We start from the raw sequence: 23,173 nt of genomic DNA, 5'->3' as shown, positions 1-23,173 counted from the left end.
ATTTTTCTATCTCTCTCTCTCTCTCTTACCTTCTCATTTTATCATTTTATTTTCAATATATATATATAGGAAGAATAATCATTTATTACATTATTCTGTTTCTATAGGGAATTACTTTGAAAATGAACGAAGATGGTAAATGTGTAGTAGCACGAATTATGCACGGTGGGATGATCCATAGACAAGCCACCCTTCACGTCGGTGATGAAATTAGAGAAATCAATGGAATACCCGTTGCCAATCAAACCGTTAATGCCTTGCAAAAAATTCTTGTAAGTAGTATCATCTATTTTTATATATATATAAAACATTTCTCATATGTCTATTTAAAATAATTAACGAATAACATTGAACGGCGCACAAAATATTGGTCGGTATACCAAACGGGAAAAAACCACTAGGTAGACCGAGACGTAGATGGGAGGATAATATTAAAAGGGACTTAAAAGAAATAGGATACGAAGACCGCGAATGGAAGAATCGCGCTCAGGGACGGAAACAATGGCGGGATTTGGTATTTGCAGCAATAAACTTCCGAGTTCCTAATGCCAATTAATAATAATAATAATAATAATAATAATAATAATAATAATAATAATAATAACGAATAACATTAATATGTAATATGATAATCATTTCTCATTTACGTCTATTTATAATAATTAATGAAAAACATTAATATGTAATATGATATTCATTTCTCATACGTCTATTTATAATAATTAACGAATAACTTCAATACATGATATGATAATAATAATAATAATAATAATAATAATAATAATAATAATACGTTGGCGTAATTTTGTTTCAGCGTGAAGCACGAGGATCGGTGACGTTCAAGATCGTGCCATCTTACAGGAGCGCGCCACCCCCCTGCGAGGTACAAGTAAGCCCCAAAATCCGTGCCCAGTCCCAATATCCAACTACCACTACAGAGAACAAAAATCATCCTATACCTTTGAGTACGCCTACTATGGGTACCACGAGTTCCGGGAATGTCGCGCACAAATCCGGGAAATCGGTGAAAACTTCAATAGGAGTGGGTTCTAGCAATTCTAATAACAACAACGTAACGACAACTCCTTCCTCAACTACTAGCAAAGAAAAATCTTCGAAAAATTCTAAAGCTTCAAAATCCAAAAGCGCCTCCTCCTCGACCGAAAGTACACCGAGACGTCGATTGAATCCACTTTCGGCACTTCGTTCGCGAAAATCTTAAATCCTTTATTTTCTTATTCGGGGGAGAGTGGTACTAAGGGGTTGCTTGAGGTCAGATTTTTCTCTTCGATACTTTTCCTATTTTTTTTTCTTTTTCTTCAAGAACTTTTTAAGCCTTTTTAGATAGGTTAGTATAGTCAGCTTTTGTCAGCCTCCTTTTATCAGCAGCCAATACGTAAAATACAACGATAATGGCTTTTTGCTTCCTCCTACTTCACCCCTTCTCTTCTCTTCTCTTCTCTTCTCTATCTTCTTTCGATAGATTCGGATTGTTAACTTGGATTGAAAGTTTCAACGATACCATTTATTCTTCAACCATCAGCCCACCTCCCCCGAACACCCACAACTTTTTTCTCTTTCGAAATCGATGCTCCACGCTAAGACGTCGTATTCTTTTTCAATATTTTTCTTTTTGTCCACTTTTATCATCTACTTTTAAAGATTGATTTTACGCGAAGCTTCGTAAGATAGATAGAAAATATCTTAAAATAAAAATAACCAAAAAGAAAAAAAAACGGTTTTTCAAATATAGGATGAATTTGACAAACACCTCACTCTCAGTTCGTTAATATTAATCATTTAGAAACAATTTTGTAGATTTCTCTTAAATTTAAATAAATATATATTCATATATTAACTAAAGGTATATACGTTAGTAAAGCTATTGATATTAAAAAGCAAAGATCAGATAATAATAATAATAATAATAATTATAATGTAAATGCCATTTTGCTTACGTCCTTACGTACCTGAATGCTCGAAAATCCTGGCCCAAAATTAAATTTGCCGAGATTCAGTCAGTTTTATTAGATCAAAATTTATTGAATGTTAGTACGAGAGAATATATTTAACAGTTTAAAAAGCTTTTATCTTCTTATAATATATTAGTAACAATAGATAGAAAATTGATATAAAATAATAAAACTATTAAATCATCATTATCATCAGGGTTTTCAGCGTAGTCACATAAGCGGCTCGTAATTTAATGTTAAATATAATATTACTCCTTTTAGATGATTACTATAGTCTATTGAATATTATATATAAAAACCTCTGTGATGTAAATTATTAATCATGCTCGAAGAAAAAAAAAAAAAAAAAGAATCTCGCGACTTTGTTGACAACTTTGAGACAACTTTTGATGTTTAATTAATTAATTTATCTTAGGGAGATAAAAAATTTAGATAATAAATAAATTGTTTATGATGTTTATGATATTAGAAAGAATCTATTACAAGTGTTGTAAGTCAAATGAATATTGCAAGATCTTGTAATTATTTTAATGAGCTTAGAATAACCAAACCCCATCGCGTGTTATTATAAAATTTAACGTTGAAGAAATAAATATTTGTTTATTTAGTTTGAATGAATTAGAAATTTTGTAACACGTTCGTCGCCATAGCACTGTATACCGGAAACGCGCATGCTTCCCCACGGGCCCCGTCATTGTATACGGTGACGATCTTCTTGTTGAAGTTATAATATTTTTAATTGGTAAAACTTATCACATTTCGAAAGAAAATTATTTTCGATAAATAAAAGATAGTTTTATATTTTACTAAGAGTGCCCCGCCACGCGTTGCTACACACGTCTTTAAGTCAACGAATTACCTTATACCGCCATCTGTTAGAATGATATAAACTATTCTATCTTTCAAGTTGGATGAAACTGCTCACAGTGTGGAAAATTTGATCAAAATCGGTTCAGTAGTTTAGGAGTCCATTGCGAACAAACAACGTGACACGTAATTTATATATTAATTAAGATTATTTTCGGTAAATAAAATATAATATAATATAATATAACCATAATACTCGGGTCGCATTCTTGATATTTCTACTTATCGCTTCTTTACATTACGGCGCGTTGACAGTCAAATTTTGGGCCTGGCGAGAAACTCAACCAAAAACGGGCTGGGCGACGAACGTGTTAAAGGTTTTTTTTTTCTTTTTCATAGTTTCGGAAATAAAAAGCGTTGCTTCGCACAAAATCAAATATTTATAGTAATTTAATAATTCGTAGAATAATATATATATATATTTCTATTAAATAAATAATCATCGTTTTAAATGAGAAATATTATTATTATTATTATTATTATTATTATTATTATTATATTAAATAATAATTATAAATATAGGATAATTTTCTTTTATCTAGTCTGATATTTATTTGAGATTAACTACTTAAAACTATTTTGAGTGGAGTGAATTTAGAAAATTCAATAAATATATATATATATATATATATATATATATATATATATATATTCACAGATTTATAATAGTTTTAGAATCGATAGATAAATATTAATCTAGTCTGTCTGTCTTCTCTAATCTTTTAACGAAACACGTATCCCATATTAGTCGATATTACAATAGATTGAATTACCTTTCACTGCGGTATCATAGAAAAACGGTTTGTTGGAGGAGCGTGCTGCTAATATTTCACCGATTTCCCACAAATATACGTACACCTTCAATAAATTGCTTTATATATATACACTTGTATATATATCTATATATACATCTACGAACAAATCGAACGTATTCGATGATCAAAATTAAAGTCAATCCGACTTTTAAGCTTTTCCGATTGATAATCCAAAATAGAAAGATTTGTTGTTGAACGTTTTTTTTCTTTTTTCTTTTTTTTTTTATTATTATTGGTCACAGGAAAAAGTACGACGATAAACAAAACAAACAAAAAATCTTAAACGAGATCGATTTATCGGTTCGATTCATTTTCGCATATCTTTTTAATTATTTTTTCTTTTTTTTTTCTATTTTCTGTCACGAAGTACATATACTATATATATATATATATGCATATATATATATATATATAACACTACGTACGATTCGATATTCGCAATAATCGAAAACCGCCGACAATCTCCGTCGATTTTGGTCGAAATTTTCGGTTGACTTTTTTTTCTGATTTTTTTTTTCTTCTTTTCCCCTCGCGAACAATAACGTTTACGTTTTTTTTAATCCGATGTACGTGTGTGTTGTGTATGTGTCAATTCGCGTACACCCATTAATTCATCCGTCCTGTCGTCATTTGGACATTCCGGTCAGTAAATATGCGCGTATATGTGTTGATGTTAGTATGTGTATATAAAACCGAAAAATACTATTTTAAATTTTGCTTTTCTATCTCCTGTTTTATCTCTCTCTCTCTCTCTCTCTCTCTTTCTCTCTTTATCTCTTTCTCTCTTTCTCTCTTTCTCTTTTCGATTATGAACCCGCGTAGGACGTATTCGCGAGAGTTTGAAATTTTTTATTAACACGTATAACGTTCACACTCTATGTTTCAAATGATATTTTACTGTTTGCTCGAAAATGGAAACCCCCCCCCCCAAAAAAAATCCTATATCCTAATACTATTTCTCATAAACCTATCTTTTTTTTCTATCTATCTATCTATCTATCTATCTTCTATTTCTATCTATTTCTATCTCTCTTTCTCTCTCTCTTTCTCTCCTATGAAAAAACCACTAGAATAGAAACACGCTTCTATATACCTATATCTTTATTATATAGAAAATATTCGTTTTCCGTATAGTTTGATTGTTTTTTATTTGTTTGTTTGTTTGTTTGTTTTTTTTTTTTTAGATCAATAGTTTATTAGATAATTTCTGCAAAAACAAGGCGTAGATAAAATTATTATTATTATTACTATAGATTTAATATATATATATATATATATATATATATATATATATTGAATTGTTTGGAAAGTAATTTGGTGTTTTTTCTAACACAATAAATGCCATTCATTGCAAATGAGAACACGTGAGATCGGTGAGGGGTTTAAATTGATCAAATGCAATTGTTTATGCAAACTTGAAAAGCCTCGTAAGCGAAAATTGATCTTCATTTTTATAAAAAGAAAAATGATATTACTTTCTGAACAACTCAATATATATAAATATCGATTGGAAAAGTTGTATCATGTTCGATACGCAATTTCCAGGAAATATGAAGAATTATATTATTGATCGATTATTTATTTCCTTCAGGATCTCTTATGATACCTGATAAGTATGATGCATGCACACGATGCAACAACCACAAAGAAAAAAAGTAATACAAGACCTGTATGTATCTTCGTATATTTTTATTTTTACACATTTTCAGGATTAATATTTTCTTGGATAATATTTTATCATGTTACATAATTTCAACATAATATACACGACTAATTGAGATAAAGTAAACGCGTTATGAGCAAAATGTAAAGATTCGTACAAAAAATTCTCCAGTATGCGTACACACACACATACATATATATATATATATATATATATATATATATATATATATATATATATATATATATATATATAAATATATATTACTGGATGGTGCAGTGTGCATGAATCATGAGATATCGTTGCAAGGGATATGCAAGTGCTCGTATTATAAACTATAAATTGTTAAATCCGTTGCAGATATATTTATCTGCAAATTTGACAAGATTAATTTCATCTAATGCTTAATATTCTTTTTTTTATTACTATTAATAATATTATATAGTATATTATATATATATATACTATATATTACTAATATTATATAGTATATTATATATATACTATAATAATAGAATAATATAATATATAATAATATAATATAATATATTACATGTTATCTCTATTACTAATATTAATATTACTAATAGTATAATATTACTAGTAATATTAATAATATTAGTAATAGTATAATACTCTACTAATTAAAAAGGAATAAAACTGAAACTTTGATTTCCCATTAATTTCACATTTTTAACGAGCATTCGCATAGTTTTTCTCTTGTTACGTTATATAAAAAAAAAATACACACGTATCAACACGTATGTACATACGTGTATACGTAATACTATTAAAAAGCGTACGCGACTTTTGTTCAATGATATAAAAAATTGGAAAAAAATAATGAATCGCACACACATATATAATAAACACACACAGAGAGAAAATCGTCATGATTCTTTTGTCTCGTTTTAAATGAGATATTAAATGCACATATTTAATAATAATCATGATGCAACGAATTTTCAATAATCATCTATAATAACTAAGAGACAATATTTGTTAACTTGTCAAAGATAACTCTACATTATAATAATGTGATAACACCGAGTAATAATAATCTAATATATATATTTTTAACAAAGTCAAAAGGAAAAGACAAAATGGAAACCAAAAAAAAAGAAAAAAAAAAAAAAGAAAGGAATAACGAAAAAAAAAATATGAAAAAAAGAAACAAAAAATGATATTGAACCCAAAAAAGAAAAAGGGTTAATTCGATACGAGCGGTGTAACAAACGCTTTGGTCCGGCGCTTTCGAGTCCACGACGCGTGCATGTTTTTTTTCTATCCTATTTTTTTTCTCAACCCCCTTCACCCCACTTTTCTAAATCTTCTTTCTCTTTCATGTAATATTTTTCTATTTAAATTCTATTTAAATTTCCTGTCACTTTTTATCACTCTCTCTCTCTCTCCCTCTCTCTTTCTCTCTTTTCTTCTTACTTTTTGTCTTTTTCTATTTATCATTTAATTTATTTCATTATCTATTTATCTATTTCTTCGTGATATCTGTCTGTGAGAAGGAATTTTTCTCATTCACTTTTTTATATATTCTATTTTGTCAAATATCAACGTAACCCACCAAACCACCAACCCCATCTAACCACCCCCCCCCCCCACTCTTCTATCTCTAAATCTTTTCTATTCTTTTTTTTTTATATCGTTGATTCTAACATCTGTCTGTCTCTCTCTCTCTCTCTCTCTCTCTGTCTCTCTCTTTGATTTTTTAATTTATCGATAGCAAGTAATTTTGTTGAAAAAAAAAAAAACACATAAGGAATGCACTCTCTCTCTCTATATATATATATAGATATATATACATATATAAATTTACGTTTTATTCGACATATTGTTATTTGGAATGTTATTTGTGTTTTTGTCGTATATATTTAAGAGACAAAAAAAAAACAGAAGAAGCTTTTGTTACACCCCTCATTTTTACCCTCACCCGCATGAAGGATACAAAAAAAAAAAAACATATATATCTTTGCGTAAATTCGTTTTAAAAACCAGCTTTGAATAATTTCTTTTTCTTAATATTATTAGTGTCCTATTTTGCATTGTGATTTGTCAATTGATCCAATCGTTGATTTTGTACTTTTTATTTTTGATTTTGTGTATTCAAAATGTTCAATATTCTTTCCTATTTTCAATTCAATTTTCTTTTTTGTGTTTTTTTTTTCGTCTTTTTTCTTTTTTTCTGTGACATTCTCGCACGCTTTATATACGCGAGGGTTATACGATATGTGATACCTAGAATAACCTACCTTTTCCATTATCGTTAATTAGTGACGCTAGTTCGATCTATGTAGGTGAGCTTGATTGCTCGTTAACAACATAATTCATAAAATGAAACAGCGTCTCTTACTCTTTTCATCTTTTTTTTTTTTTTTCGTTTTTTTTTTTATGTCGTGGATATCATTCAACTTCTACTTCTACTTCTAATTCTTCTACTTCTTCTTCTACCATTTCTACCACTTCTTCTTCTTCTTTTTCATTTTTTTGTTTTTGTTTTTTGTTTGTATTTGATTCTAATTTCATGTTGACTATTATTTTATTTTATTTTTTCTATCCTATTTTTTCTTGTTTAATTCCTATTTTTCTTTTTTTTTTTTTTTTTTTTTTTTATTTCAATTTCATACGCAAAAATTTGCACTACATGCTGCTGAGGGTAAACGCGAATTATCGTCGATTATTTGAAAAGAAAAAAACAAACAAACAAACAAAAAAATACAAAAATTCCATTTTTGCCTTGTTCAAGCTACTATTTAATTTTGACGATTATTCAGTTTGATTTTATTTTCTGTTTTTTTTTTTTTCAGGCCTAACTCATTTTATCTCATGAAATTATCTATTTAAATTCACGTTACATGTGTGTGAAAGATTTGAAGTTTAAAAAACACGCATATAACTCGTCATCAGTCGTCATGATGACTGATAACGAATTATTGTGTAAACTTCGAATAAGTTGATAAAAAAAAAAAAAAGCAAAAAAAATGTGTGGCTGTTAATAACACCGCCGCAGTATTTTTATCTATCCTCTTCTAGTTTGTTCCTAGTCAAAAAAAAATAGTACATATATACGGTAATAGGTAAAAAAAAAAACACACTTTCCTTTCTCGTATAGGTGTTTCAATTTTTACTTTTCTTTTTATCATTTTATTTTATTTTTTTTTATTTGATTGTTTTATTTTTAACCAAACACAATACTTGATTTGTAAATATTTATCAATTGTGTGAAATAATTTATATATACACACACATATATATATATATATATTCGTTTATCACTTGTAATGTATGATCAAGATTATAGTTTGTTGTTCGATGGTGCACTTTTGTAGATCCATCCCAGCTATGTATATGAAATTATATATCGATCGATCGATCGAACGAACGAACGAGTTTAGTTAGACGTGTTATTACATATATATATATAATACGTATCACCCATTTTCACACCCTTTGCGGTATGCTATGTACGTGTTAAAATATATACATATAGCGCTTATACGTGTGATATATAGTAGAAAGATTGGGAGGGATTGGGAAGGGGAAGAGGGAACTTGATTGAATTTTATAAAAGTGATATGATGTGTGTTGAAGTTATATAATATATATATATATATATACAAGTTGCCTATATAATATATTATATGTTATACACGAGATACGAAGTTTATCGAGCGTTACATGTAACTTAAAAAAAAAAAAAAAAAAATTAAAGTAATATTCCGCTTTTTTTATTGTCGTAAAGTACATTGCGGTTGCTATCTAAAATTATTTACGACGCAATGAAAGTCGTAAAAAAAAAAAAAAGAATAAGAAGAGAAGAGATTCTTTTTGTTTAGGAAAAAAAATCCAAATCCAAATCCGGTTTTGAAAGATTTTATCCATGCGAAATAAAATCTAATTAATGTAGAATTTATCATGCGAAACACACGCGAGCTTAATCTATTTATTGTATATACTATATATATATATAAAGATTATTATTATTATTATTCACAGAGGGAATAGAATATTTCGAGGATATCTGATAGACTAAAGCTATGAAATATTCCTGCTTGGCCGGCCTAGCTAGCGAAAATGCATTATTCAAAATAGCGAATCGCGAATCCTAGATCGCGTAACTATAAACTATCCGTTTACATTTCATCGTATCGAATGACTAAAGAGAAGTGGGTGGCTACGGGCGACAGAAAAAAGTTACCCCTTTTATCATTGTTTTCATTTTCTTATTCGTATATACATATATACATATATATATAGATATATGTATGATTATATCTCGTGAATATGTCATACGAATTGCGTTCTTATCACGACGAAATATATGATACTACTATTACGAATAACAAATGATAAATAATAATGCATATGTGAAAAAGAAAACATATGGGATATTATTACATATATATATGTATATATATATAAATGTTAACGCGTGATCTTATTTATCTATACCAGGGGTCGGCAACCTGCGGCTCGCGAGCCACATGCAACTCTTTGGATGTGAAACTGCGACTCTTTAGTTCCATACGCAAATATTATTTATTTTATCAAAAAAAAAAAAAAAAGAAAAAAAAACATTTAAAAATCGTTATTGAATCGATTAACGAGGATTATGCATCGATGAATAAATAGATTAATTTTTATTTTTTTATCAAAAAACTTTATTTATACGAGTACTATTTACTGTTGGCACGAACAAATTTGATGGCTTTTTAAAAACTTTGAAATTTTGTAAATTGTCATTTTTGACTCTACCAACTCAAAAGGTTGCCGACCCTTGATCTATATCGAATTTTTAATTTTAAACAAACTTCGACCTAACATAATATATATATATATATATATCGCTTACACGTCGCTTCAAAAAAAAAAGAAAAAAAAATATAGGCGTTTATCTATTCGTCTATTCGTTACGAAATTGATGTGTGTGTGAAAATTACGAAAGGGTGAAGTACAAGCAACCGCAACGGCAGCTAACACAACGGCGGCGTTATTACGACAGCATATTGTACGAAGACATAATAAAGCATAAATTGCTGGAACCATCACGGCTCGTAACACGAAACTTCTATATAAACGTGATCCCTTTCTCTATCTGTCTGTCTGTCTCTCTCTCTCTCTCTCTCTCTCTCTCTCTGTCTCTCTCTCTCTCTCTTATTTCTAATTCTCTATTTCTATTTCTATCACTCATTCACTTTGTCTATCTATGTCTAACCATTTATCATTCTCTCTATCCTCTTCTCTCTTTCTGTACATTTTTTTGTTGTTACACTTTCTATCTATATTTCTTTACTGTGCTTGCAATAAACAAATAAAATCAATGAACGATGCACAATACCATCATCGATAATTCCAATTGTTATCTTACACATACGACATATCCGTGTATATCTGTTACGTATATCATATTTATGTTCTTTTTTTAACTCTTTGAGGCACACAGTGGGATTAAAAGTGTCCCTCCCCCCCCCCTCTTCCACCTTTTTGATACACCGTAATGCACGAGTGGGACATTTTGTAGTTCCACCTTCGAAATATTATTGCAACAGCTACACATGCTCTCATAAGTTTATATTTCATCTTATTTACGCTAAACAATTGGTTATTAACTCTTTTTCTTTTATGTTTTTTTACATTATTACATTATGTAATACCTTTATTAATAAAAAAAAAAATATATCAATTTTGTTTTAATTTAAAACGTAATCAAATTTCTCTATGCAACATAGATAGGGCTATTTTTTTTTTATTACTTGAAATTTTGTGCCGCAAAGAGTTCAATCCAATTGTAAGTATTAATTGCACGAATAAAAACATCAATGTGTACTAGAAAAAAAATTATAAACAATAAAATATTGAATCAATATTTATCGTTAGAAAAAAATCAACAATCGTCGTCCAATATTTGCGACGTTTTTAATCGTGCAATTAAATACCACCATATTTATTGTTCGAACAAAATTACTAAACTTTTATATGTATTTGCTTTTTTTTTTTTTTTTATTGCAATTATTTTCTTATTTGATACTTTGACAATATTTTCTTGTTGTATAGACTTTTTTTTTATTTCTTCGTTAAGTAATCTAATTTTCGAACTTTTCTTTTACAGAAAACATTGTCTCTCTCTCTCTCTCTCTCTCTTTCTCTTGTGTTATTCCTAAACCACTCCTTTCTCTTTCTATCTATCTCTCTCTTACTCTCTATCATTTTTTTTACTATCCATCTGTCTCTGTTTCTCTTTCTATTTCTATTTCTCTCTACCCTTTGTAATTCACCTTCTTACAAAGCCACTTCACACAAATGTTATTGCAGTAAGCGTGGATGATTGGAGTAGGTAAAATTTATATCTCTGTGTTGTAAGGTCACCCCCCTCCCTCACCACCACCACCACCACCACCACCACTCACCATCACCCACATTTGTAATAAACCTTGCCATTTAAACCTAAAACCTCTTATGCAAAACGTTATGTTTAATAGAATATCATCGTCATTATAATATCCGATCATTAAAATCAATCCTTGGTCAACAACAACTGGTACAAACCTTTAAGAAGAAACGTTCCACAAAAAGGTAGAAGTCAAAATTGGCAAAAGAGTGTTGGGGGAATAATAATCATATGTGAAATTTTCTAACGAACGGGTAGAAGGTTCGAGGAAGGGTATAATGAGGTGGGGAGGGGGAGGGGGAGGGGAAAAAATATTGTCCATAAAAAAGAAAGAGAACGTTTTGCATTACTTTATGGAAAGTTCCTTCGTTCGTGTTAGATGTTTCTTGAAACCCCCCCCCCAAAAAAAAAAAGAATAAAAAACCAGGAACGTGAGAAGGATGGTCATATGTAATACCTTTTTGCAATTTTTTTTTTTTTTTTTATCTGGACCCTAAAATATACAGAGCCCAAGTCCTTCGAATGGAAATTCGACAAGAGAGGAGAGGATTCAGCAACATCAGCAGCAGTCAATCCACCAGACGAGTTGTCGATAAACCCGCGATCACTGTTACACCCCCTTTTTTCTATATATATCACTTTCGAGAAAAAAAATTGTCTTTTTTTTTTTATATCACCTTAGAGAGTGCTCTCAGCTGTTCCAACATCGACAACATAACAACAACAACAAAATGATTCTATTATCCATTTAAAGGTTCATCAAAATTTCCTATCACTTATCTCTCTCCTCAAACGTGTTTATACAGTTTGTTGTTTACCTTCATTTTTGATTTGTTTTGTTGTTTTTTTTTTTCAATCCTCTTCTTTCCACGTAGTACAAATTTTGAAATTTTTCTTTCATGCACGTAAAACAAATTATATATATTTAATAGTTCCGACCTTCACACGTATCGTCATGCATTAATCCTTTTGTTATCTTATTGTGGAAAATAATAAATAAATAAATAAAAAAAATGAACCCGGAACATAACGAAAAATTTCGCGTGATGCATTTCGTTGAAACGGTGCAACAATATTCCAAGATAATTGTATGCATTTTTCAAAGAGCAATTTTCTATACGTTTTTGATAAGCATGATAGCACGAATTTACTTCTTATTCTTTTATGTTTCCATTTGTAAATACAAATCGTGTTATATAATTAATTATTTTTTTTTTTTTTTTATATAAATTAACACGCGTGAACGTAATTATTAATAATCCTAATTAATATTATCCTTCTTCCTCGTGTTGACAATTGGTATTTTATGATATATTGTATTCGTTTATGTTTTAACCCCCTTTGAGTGTTAAATACTTTTATCTAAAATATTTTCTACAAATGAAATTGTTTATTATTAATTAAATTATAATAATAAATTATATTTAATGATCGATGTTTTTCTTTCTGAATTTAATTTCATTAATTAATTAATATAAACATTACATTATTTTATATTAAACGTCGATAGACCACTATGATAATTTTTATCAAACGCATATATACGTCCATAGCACTCAAAGGGTTAATATTAATCATTTCTTACTTTATTTCAAAATAAAGAGAAAAAACGTACCGTTGCAATGAGATCATCGCGAGAGACGATTTTTATGGTATGGGGTGTAATAACACACGTGTTTTTGCGATAGTTTGTGTAAAACTTGCTCGATCGATCGAGAAAAATCGAGGCTTGATTTATGTCCTTTTTTTTTATTTTATTTCAAAGAACACGTGAGCATGCAATTTTTCTCATTTTATGAACAATCTCGTATCTTCTTTATCCAATTTACTTTGAAAGCCAAAAAAAAAAATGTATATGAAGGGAGGTTGGGTGGGGGCGGGGTGGGGGGGTGGATATTTTCTCAACGATTTATCTCGAACGAAGAAACGAGCAAGTAAAAAAAACTCGTTCGTTGTGTACAAACGTTATTTTGTGTGCGTGTGATGTCGGTACTACTGCGAGCACGGATTTTGTTTTATTCTTTTTTATTTTTTGTATTTTGTATTTTTTTTTTGTATTTTTTTGTTGTCTTCTCCTCTTCGCCAAATTCGTACCACAAAGTACGATACCCATTTTCTTCTTCTGTGTGCTTAATTAATGATCTAATTAACGAATTAGTAACAAAAACAAAAAAAAATTTAAAAATAATAAAATATAAGAAAAGCAAAGAACAAAAAAAAATAAAGAGATAACGAAATTCAATTATACAAAAGAGAAAAAAAGGAAAAATCTATAAAATGTGCATGCACCTGAAGAATACAACCACGAACCAATCAACCAACCAACCAATCAACACGAGCAAGCAAGTGTCGTGCATCTCGAAAGCGTTTGACGCGTGTATGGGCAAACAAAAACAAAACAACAAAAAAATACAACGTTTTATAGGTGTTTCATTTTTCAATTTGTGCATTTACATTTTTGTTAATAATACAAACAAAACAAAGAATAAGAAAAGAAATTATAATAATAAAAAAAAAAAAATAAAATAAAAAAGAAAACGAAAGGATCAAATCAAATTAAATCAAATCAAAAAATAATAATACTAATAATAATAAAAAATGAACGAATATAAAAAGGACAAATATGATCAAAGATTTTAACAAACAAATATATATATATATATATAAAAAAAAAAAAATAGAACACAAAAAAAAACTAATAAATAAGAAAAAGAACAGAGCGAGAAATATTCTAACGTAAGACTCTCAAGAAAAAAATATCAAATAAAAAATAAAAATAAAAATAAAAATAAAAAAAAAAAAGTCCAAATGACTTGAAAAAAAAATAATAATAATAAAATAATAAAAAAATAAAAAAAAAAAACTTTGTCTCTCGATTAGAATTGAAACGACACATTACAAAATTAATCGATCTTCCTTTTTTCTGTTTCCTCAACGCTCTAGTTGTTCAGGATTAAGCCTCTGCCAGTGTTAGTAAGTACCGCCACTTGATCTGGTGTGATTGGACTGCTGTAGTTAGAAGGCTATGCGTTTATTACATATTACCCATACACATATACACATATATACACACACACAACATTAATATAAACACATGTCTTCACAAAAAAAAACCATACACACACTTACACACCCGGCACACGCACATACCATCCCTCCGAACTTATTCCACCACTCGACTGATACCCTCGACTTTTTCTTTCTTTCTATCTCTCTCTCTCTCTCTCTCTTTCTACTTCTCTTTTTCTATCCCTCTGTCTCTTTCTCTCTCTCTCTCTCTGTCTCTCTCTCTTACTCTCTTTCCACCTCTCTTATAACACGTTTCATACGCCACTGCAGAAAAGTAGGTCTTTCTACCTATTCCGTTGTTATTGAATGTCGCGATTTGTTTCATTACTTCGAACAATTTTTTTTCTCTTTTTGTTTTTGTTTTTGTTTATTCGCGCACTCACTCTCGTCGTCGTGATAGATACTACGTTTTTAAAATGCAAATATAAAAAATTACGCGTTGATTTTTTTTTTTTTAGAATTGCGAAGCTATTTAGAATACCGTGCAAATGTGCATCGTCGTCGTCGTCGTCGTCGTGTTGTATTATATACTCGAATCGATGATACATTGTTTTAATTTAGTTTTTTATAATAATCATAGTTCGTACGTTGATCATCACAACACGGTAGCATACATTTTGTTTTTTTCATTCGTTTCATTTTGAAAAATATAATAATAATAATAATAATAATAATAATAATAATAATATTTGTATCGTAGCTGTACGGGGGTTAATGTTAAGAATTTGTTTTCTGTTTCTTTCGTTTTCGAACTGGGATAAAAAAAATTAGCACGTATAGAATTAAACAAATGATATATATATATATATATCTCTCTCTCTCTCTATTTTTATTAGAAACTTAAACCTATGTTCCTTTTAATAATAATAATAATACCTTTTTAAATAAAATCCTTATCCTGAAACTCTCGTCACGAAATTGAATCGCACCTTCGCATTCCTTTCATACCCTTTTACCTGATTTATCATGTATTACCGGCCAGGCACAATATTTCCCTTCATATATACAAATATATATGTATATATATTTTTTATATTACATATATATATATATATATAATTAAAATAAATTAAATTAAAGTATTGATTAATTGTACTACAATATACGAATATATATATATATATATATATATATATTTTTATTCGTATAAAAAAAGAAAACTGAAAATTATTGTAAATCGCCGGTACATTTCCAACAACGACGTCTTATTATTATTATTATTATTATTATTGTTATTATTATTATTTACACGCACCGCCAAAGTAGAGCCCGAATAAATGCATTTCTGCAGCGCGCGTTATTATTGTAATATATTTCTACACATACATTTGCGTGTGTGCCTATCTACGTTTGTCTCTATCCTATCTGTTTTTTTTTTTGGTTTTTTTTATTATTATTATTATTATTATTATTATTATACGTCATTACATATTTTAATATGTGCAACAACTTAGTGCTTCAGCTTCTTGTGGAAAAAAAAAAAAAGAAAAAAAAATTCAAAAAATATATATATACAAATTGTATTATCGTCTTATTATAAATATTGCATTTTAATTCGCTAGAGGATTAATCGTTGCGCTAAATTAGACGCACGTCGATCTAATTTAATAACCGTTTTTTTTTATTTTTGGCGTAGCTAATGCGTAAAACGTCTTTTCTTTGGTGGGCTAAACGCAAATAAAAAAAAAAAATAAATAAATAAATTAGGAAGATAATATTTGAAACAATATCTATAACAAATCGTGTTAGATTTGTTTTAGAACAAATTGTTATGAACACATTCGACGAGATTAGCTTGTTGTTAATGTATTGTCAATGATTGATTAATTATTATTATTATTAAAAAAAAATTAAGAAAAACATCAACCTCATCCCGCTCGCCACATCGTCGCCTTGCAGTGCACCCCCTATCCACCCACCCACACCCCATTAAAAATAATTGAAACAAAAAAATGAATTTTAATGAGAAGCCAGTGATACTACTTGACAAAAGTCACGAGTCTCACAATGAATTTGTGTGATTTTTGTGAGAAGAATGTTCATTTGTTAAACCCCTAATTTCTTTCATAATTTTATTCTTATCTGTTTGATAATAAAAAAATAAAAAAAAAATAAAAAAAATAAAAAAACAGGACGAAGTCGTATCACGGCTCGATCGCTGATTATTAAAACTCTAATATTTTATCGGTTATTTGTTTAAAAAATTGAAATCATCATTTTTCCAACAACCTTTATCATGGAAACCATAAAAAAAAAATTGATCGGTACCGTACGCTTTCATACTGTGGCAAGAATTATTAGCTGATAGCTTGCAATTTTATTTTTCTTTCTATCTATCTATCTCTCTCTCTCTCTCTCTCTCATTCATTCTGTCTATCTATCTATCTGTCTCTTTCTATCTATCTATCTATCTATCTCTTTCTCTCTCGTGCGCGCATTATTTGCTTCCTTAGCAAAAAAAAAAAAAAGAGAGCAAAAGAAAGAGAAGTTATGTTAGATACAAAAAAAAACCAATTAATTAATTAATTAATTAATTAATACGTTTATTAGTTTGTTTAGTTTTGCAACCATTTTTATTAGTAGCATCTCTCATCAGCGATCGAAACGAACGATCAATGGACCGATTAATTTAACCACCATAGCTTGCGTTCTATAGAGAATGCCATTATTTTTGTATTTTGTATTACTTTACCTTGGTTTTTTGTTTTCTTTAACATTTTTACATATATACATACATATATATGTAAATATATTTAACATTTCATCTGAAATCCGATCGATCATCGTTTTGTTCTTTTTCTTATTTTAATTATAAAACAAAGTTTTAATTAACATGCAATTAATTTATTTTCCGTTGATCGAACTTTCGATTTGGAAAAAAAAACAAAAAACAAAAATATTTTCTTTTATTTGTTTTTTCTTTTTTTGTTTTGTTAACCCTTTGACTGCCACGTAGAAATCATATGTTTTACCCAGGACGCCACGGTATTATTTTTATTATTCAAAGAAATATAATGGTAAAATAATAATAATAAAAAAATTTTAACCAGTTAAGCGTGTTTGACGATGGAGATGTGGCTAAATTTTGTGTTATGACGTCTATATACGTCATGCGTATAAAGTTTGTTACAATTTGATGTTTAAATTGTAATTTTTGTTTAATATTAAGAAACTGTGTGTATATATTATTAACAAAATTGTTCATTTTTTTAAATAAAATCGGTCTTTTTGACTAATCAAATATTTTAACAGCGCCACTTACTTCTCTGTTCGACGACTATATCCGTCATCGCTTGATTATCGCGACACACACCAGAGCGCGCTTTGCGCACAGATTGCCGTCACACTTAACTGGTGGTTAATTGTTCAATAGGACACTTTTTATTTCAAAGTATCTTCTATATATATATGTCATACTCAAATACACTAACTTTCAATTTTCATTGAATTTTTGACAATTGTAAAAGGTTCTATACCAATTACCAATGACTCCACCGTGGCGTCTTAGAAGAAACCGTGACCAATATGACAGTCAAAGTGTTAAATTTATTCATTGAAAAATGAACACAAATATGTTAATGTATTTTTGTTGTTGTCTATGTTAATTCGCAGATATTCGTACGCGCACAATTTGACTACGATCCTTTAGAAGACGATCTAATACCGTGCGCACAGGCCGGTATTGCATTTAAAACTGGTGACATACTACAAATAATAAGCAAGGACGATCATCATTGGTGGCAAGCACGTAAGGACAACGCGGCTGGTTCCGCTGGTCTAATACCTTCCCCCGAACTTCAGGAATGGCGTATCGCTTGTATGGCAATTGAAAAGAATAAACAGGAACAAGGTAATCCCCCTCTTTATGTTTTCTTTTTTTTTTCATTAAATAAATTCATTCTGTAAGCCTTATCATTATTATCATTATTATTATTGTTATTGTTATTATCACGCGAATATAAAAAAAGAGAAAAAAAGTTGTTTAATATATATATATATTGTTTTTTTCCTTGGTAAATTTAGCACGCAATAATACCATGCTAGTAGACCATATTTTGATTCTCGATATTTTATATCGTACTATCGAATATCACGTATCGATATTTTTTCAAGGGATACAAAAAAAAAATGAAATTCCTCCATTATGATACGCTCGTGATTACACATTTTTCCACCCCCCCCCACCCTCATTTGATCCCCAGTTTCTTGTTTTTTTTTTTTTTGTTTTTTTACAAATTTATCATGAAATTAAAAATATAAGAAAAAAATTGAAGAAAAATAAAATGTTATTGAATAAAATTAGAAATGATTATTTATCTCGATAATAATAAATATATTTCACAGCTGTTCGTAAATACGTTCTGTGTATATTATGTAGGTATGTGTGTATTATATATATGTGTGTATATAGCAATGAGTTATAATTAATTTTAGGATGTGTAGAATCATCGTTGAAATTTTTATTAAAGTAAATTATTAATATTAATTATTTATTACGAAATCCGTAGTAGCGAGTCGTATTCACAATTGACAATTAGGTTAGATCGTATGAACATTTTTAGTATACATTTAAATAAAAAAAAATAAAAAAATACGTGAAAATCCATGTTTTTCAAAGGAGAACAGAAAAAAAATGACACACACTGACACTCAAAAAAAAAAAAAAAATAAAATAAAATAAATAAAAATAAAAAATAAAAAACATCAAAGTACGGAAGTTCCAGCAGATCGCAGGAATTATCTATCGATACGAATAATAATTAAATAATAAACAAACTATTATTATTATTATTATTATATGTCCCCCCCCTCCTCTTTGGAATCCTTAATTCTGATTGTCAAAGAAAAAAAAAAAATGGAAAGAAAAGAAAGGAGGGGGAGTACGATGAAGAAGATAGACACACACACAAAAAAAACTCACTGTGACAAGCTGAAAATTAATTGTTCTTAAAAAAAAATAATAATAAATAAATAAATAAAAAAAAGAGAAAATGATGTTAATACAATTAGTAAAAAATCAAATGAAAGAATCAACCTGCTACCGCAAAGGAGACAATTCAAAGAGGAACTAAATCTCGAAGAATAAAGTCTGACATAATGACTTTAACAGCTAAAAATAAGAAAAAAAAAAAAGTAAAAAAAAAAAATAAAAAAAAAAACAGATGGTTGTTATGATATATCAATATTGTTTTGTGTTATGTGGGCTAGATGCTGAAGGAGAAGGTGGATGTTCTTCTCACACCGAAGGCTGCGACGGTTCGACAGGTATGACCCTGCCTGCCTTCAGGTAGATACGCGTAGAGTCATCATGTAGGAACGCGTAGTCGCATGAACTACAATAACAACAACAATAACAACAAAAAAAGCAAAAAAAAAAAATACAAACACTATTAATATATATATATCTATATATACATCGTTCCCACGCTTTATAAACACACGCGTTTTATTCGTCGAAATTGCAGAAATGAACACAGCGAGCGATGTGAACGACTCGAAATAATATGGGCTTCGTTATATATATTTTCTACTCTTTATCATAATCTTTTTTTTTTTTCATTAGCTCATCATAAATTACATAACTCGATTACTCGATACACATTAATGTGAATTATAATATTACCTGTAATCCATAAACACGTTCATTAACGTTAAATTCAATTTTTAATTAACATATTCATTTTTCAGCGTGTATTATTTAAATCAATCAATTTTATATCCATGCAGGAAGAGAGGAATAATTTTAAATAATTATTTCTATAATATATATTATAGTATATGATATAATATCAATTGATATAATATAAATTAATATTATTATATTATATATAATGTAATAATAATATTATGTATATATAATATATATTAAATTATATATTATTATATATAACAAATAATAAATATTAAATATTATATATAATATTATATATAATATAATAATTATTATATATATCTTTGTGTTATCCAAACGTAACACACATATTGTGTTTTAATTTTTTAAATACATTTCTATAAATTTAATTAAGCAAAAAAAAAAAAAAGAGAAAAACGTAAAATTACACGAGAGAAACTTCTACTAACTAACCTTCGTTTTTTCAACTCAAAAACACTTTATTAAAATCTATCTCTATCTCTATCTCTATCTCTCTCTTTTTTCATTCTTAAAATTAAAAAAAAGAAACGATATTACCAACGGTAACAGTACACAATTCGATGATATTTTAATTAGTTGAAATGAAATGTAATAAAATAATATAATAAAAAAAAAATATATATAAAAAAAAAAATTAAAAGAATATCTACGAGTAATTAATTTTCAACATATTGAAAGACCATCGAAATCCTTGAACCGTTGGACTTATTGCTTTCTTAAAGGGATGCATGCCATAACTCCTCTAAGCAAATCGTGTCACGCACTTCATTTAACGCTTATGTAGCACACAATTCCTCTTTTCTTCTTGCTAATTAATAAATATTAACAAGCAATATATGCAAACAAGCGCACATCGTTTCAAACATACACATACACACATGTATACATACAAGATTGTGACATTTCTTTTGGAAACTTCACGCATAAAAAAAAAAAAAAAAAAAAAAAAAACAGATAAGAGTGACCGAAGCTCCTCTTGACATCGTCCTTGACATTTTTATATTGCGACCTGCTGGAACATTCCTCTTAATGGGAATTCCCATCTGTGTTTTATTTCGATTATGGGCTTCTTTTCAAAATGATTTTGTTGTTAGTTCGAAAAAATGACTTCATTAGGATTCATCGATCAATATGAAAACATATGAGGATAATTTGTAGATTTATCTTGTATCATTCTTTTCATTGGAAATCATTTGTTCTCATTTTTATACGTTCATCAGGAAAAATTAGAATGGCCGACGGCAAGCAAGCTGATCCCGTAAAAAAAAGGTCCCCGAGGAAGCTTCTCCTTTAAAACAAAAGTTATTAATAAATGAGACACTGTAATTTCATCGATTTACACTTGGCTCTGAAAAAAAAGATTAAAAAAAAAAAAAAATATTTAAAAAAGCCGCAATATTGTTATGCTTTTTAAAGATTATTCTTCGAATGCTCGCAAAGTAATTTAGTTGCACGAGTTCCACTGTACCAGCATTTTATGACAATACATTTTATTGCAGAATTATTATTATTATTATTATTATTATTGTTATCATAGTAATGATTTTGTTCTTAGAATTTACCATTGTGAATTAGCTTGACTTGTTGCTTTTACAAATTTATGAGAAAGAAAAAAAAACAAAACAAAACAAAAAATAAAATACTGGCTGAGTTTGTTAAATTCACACATGACGAATGAAACAGATACACCGTTTAAAGTTATTCAATTTTTTGAGATAAGATTGTCAAAATTGGTCACTTTGTATTTGTACAAATATGGTTAACACGTTGATCTTTGTTTTACAGTAAATTGCTCGATATTTGGACGTAAGAAGAAACAATACAAGGACAAGTATCTTGCGAAACATAACGCAGTCTTCGATCAGCTGGACCTGGTCACTTACGAGGAAGTTGTCAAACTTCCCTGTTAGTATTAATTATTATATTAAAGTATAATTTGAAGAAAGGACTACGATTACGTTATATATATATTTCTTTTTTATACAGATCCTGCCTTCCAACGCAAGACTCTGGTTCTATTAGGAGCACACGGTGTTGGTCGTCGGCATATCAAAAATACGATTATAGCAAAACATCCCGACAAATATGCCTATCCTATTCCGCGTAAGTAAAAAAAAAATAATTAATTAATAATTAATTAATAATATTTCGACCGATATTTAGTTTTTTTAATAAAACTATTAAAAAATTTAACTTTAAATTTATAATATTCGATTGGGCCAAGTAAATAATTGCGAATATTATCGATGCCTTTTAAAATCAGCAATGACTTAGTTGCCAATCCAATAAAATAAAATGAACAAAAATTTGTTTCAACAATTTATATGATTTCTTTATAGATACAACGAGGCCTCCAAGAACCGACGAAGAAAATGGACGTAATTATTATTTCGTTTCACACGACGAGATGATGGCCGACATAGCTGCTAACGAATACCTCGAATATGGTTAGTAATATTACATTATTAAATAACAAAGGAACATTTTTCTTTCATAAAAATGTTCAAAATTGAAACAATAAATATTCAGGAACGCACGAGGATGCCATGTACGGAACAAAATTGGAAACTATTCGAAAGATTCACGAAGAAGGAAGAATGGCGATATTGGATGTTGAACCTCAAGCATTGAAAGTCCTACGTACGGCAGAATTTGCACCTTACGTTGTATTCATTGCAGCACCAGTACTTCAAAATATCACCGACGTATGTTTCAACGTTCAAATTATTGTAC

General features: G+C 28.7%; 1 protein-coding gene across 13 annotated transcripts in view; it reads left to right on the top strand.

The window, feature by feature from the left end:
• CASK (peripheral plasma membrane protein CASK) overlaps positions 1-23,173 on the top strand; it is a 168,207-nt gene that overhangs the window by 139,214 nt on the left and 5,820 nt on the right. For 6 of the 13 annotated variants that reach the window (XM_089171087.1, XM_089171079.1, XM_089171081.1 and 3 more), the window contains 9 exons: positions 108-272; positions 815-889; positions 14,662-14,691; positions 18,400-18,637; positions 19,996-20,052; positions 22,226-22,345; positions 22,427-22,543; positions 22,780-22,887; positions 22,970-23,145. In XM_089171087.1, coding sequence (XP_089027213.1) covers positions 108-272; positions 815-889; positions 14,662-14,691; positions 18,400-18,637; positions 19,996-20,052; positions 22,226-22,345; positions 22,427-22,543; positions 22,780-22,887; positions 22,970-23,145 — 1,086 coding nt within the window. The remainder of the gene's footprint in view (positions 1-107; positions 273-814; positions 890-14,661; positions 14,692-18,399; positions 18,638-19,995; positions 20,053-22,225; positions 22,346-22,426; positions 22,544-22,779; positions 22,888-22,969; positions 23,146-23,173) is intronic. The other 7 variants (XM_089171091.1, XM_089171084.1, XM_089171080.1 and 4 more) reach the window with 6 other exon arrangements.

This window comes from Polistes dominula, unplaced genomic scaffold, assembly GCF_049000335.1.
Source record: "Polistes dominula isolate Pdom_NZ unplaced genomic scaffold, Pdom_raw_medaka contig_31, whole genome shotgun sequence".
NCBI lineage: Eukaryota > Metazoa > Arthropoda > Insecta > Hymenoptera > Vespidae > Polistes > Polistes dominula.
The sequence above is the reverse complement of the archived record's forward strand: the minus strand, read 5'-3'. Positions and strand labels throughout refer to the sequence as shown.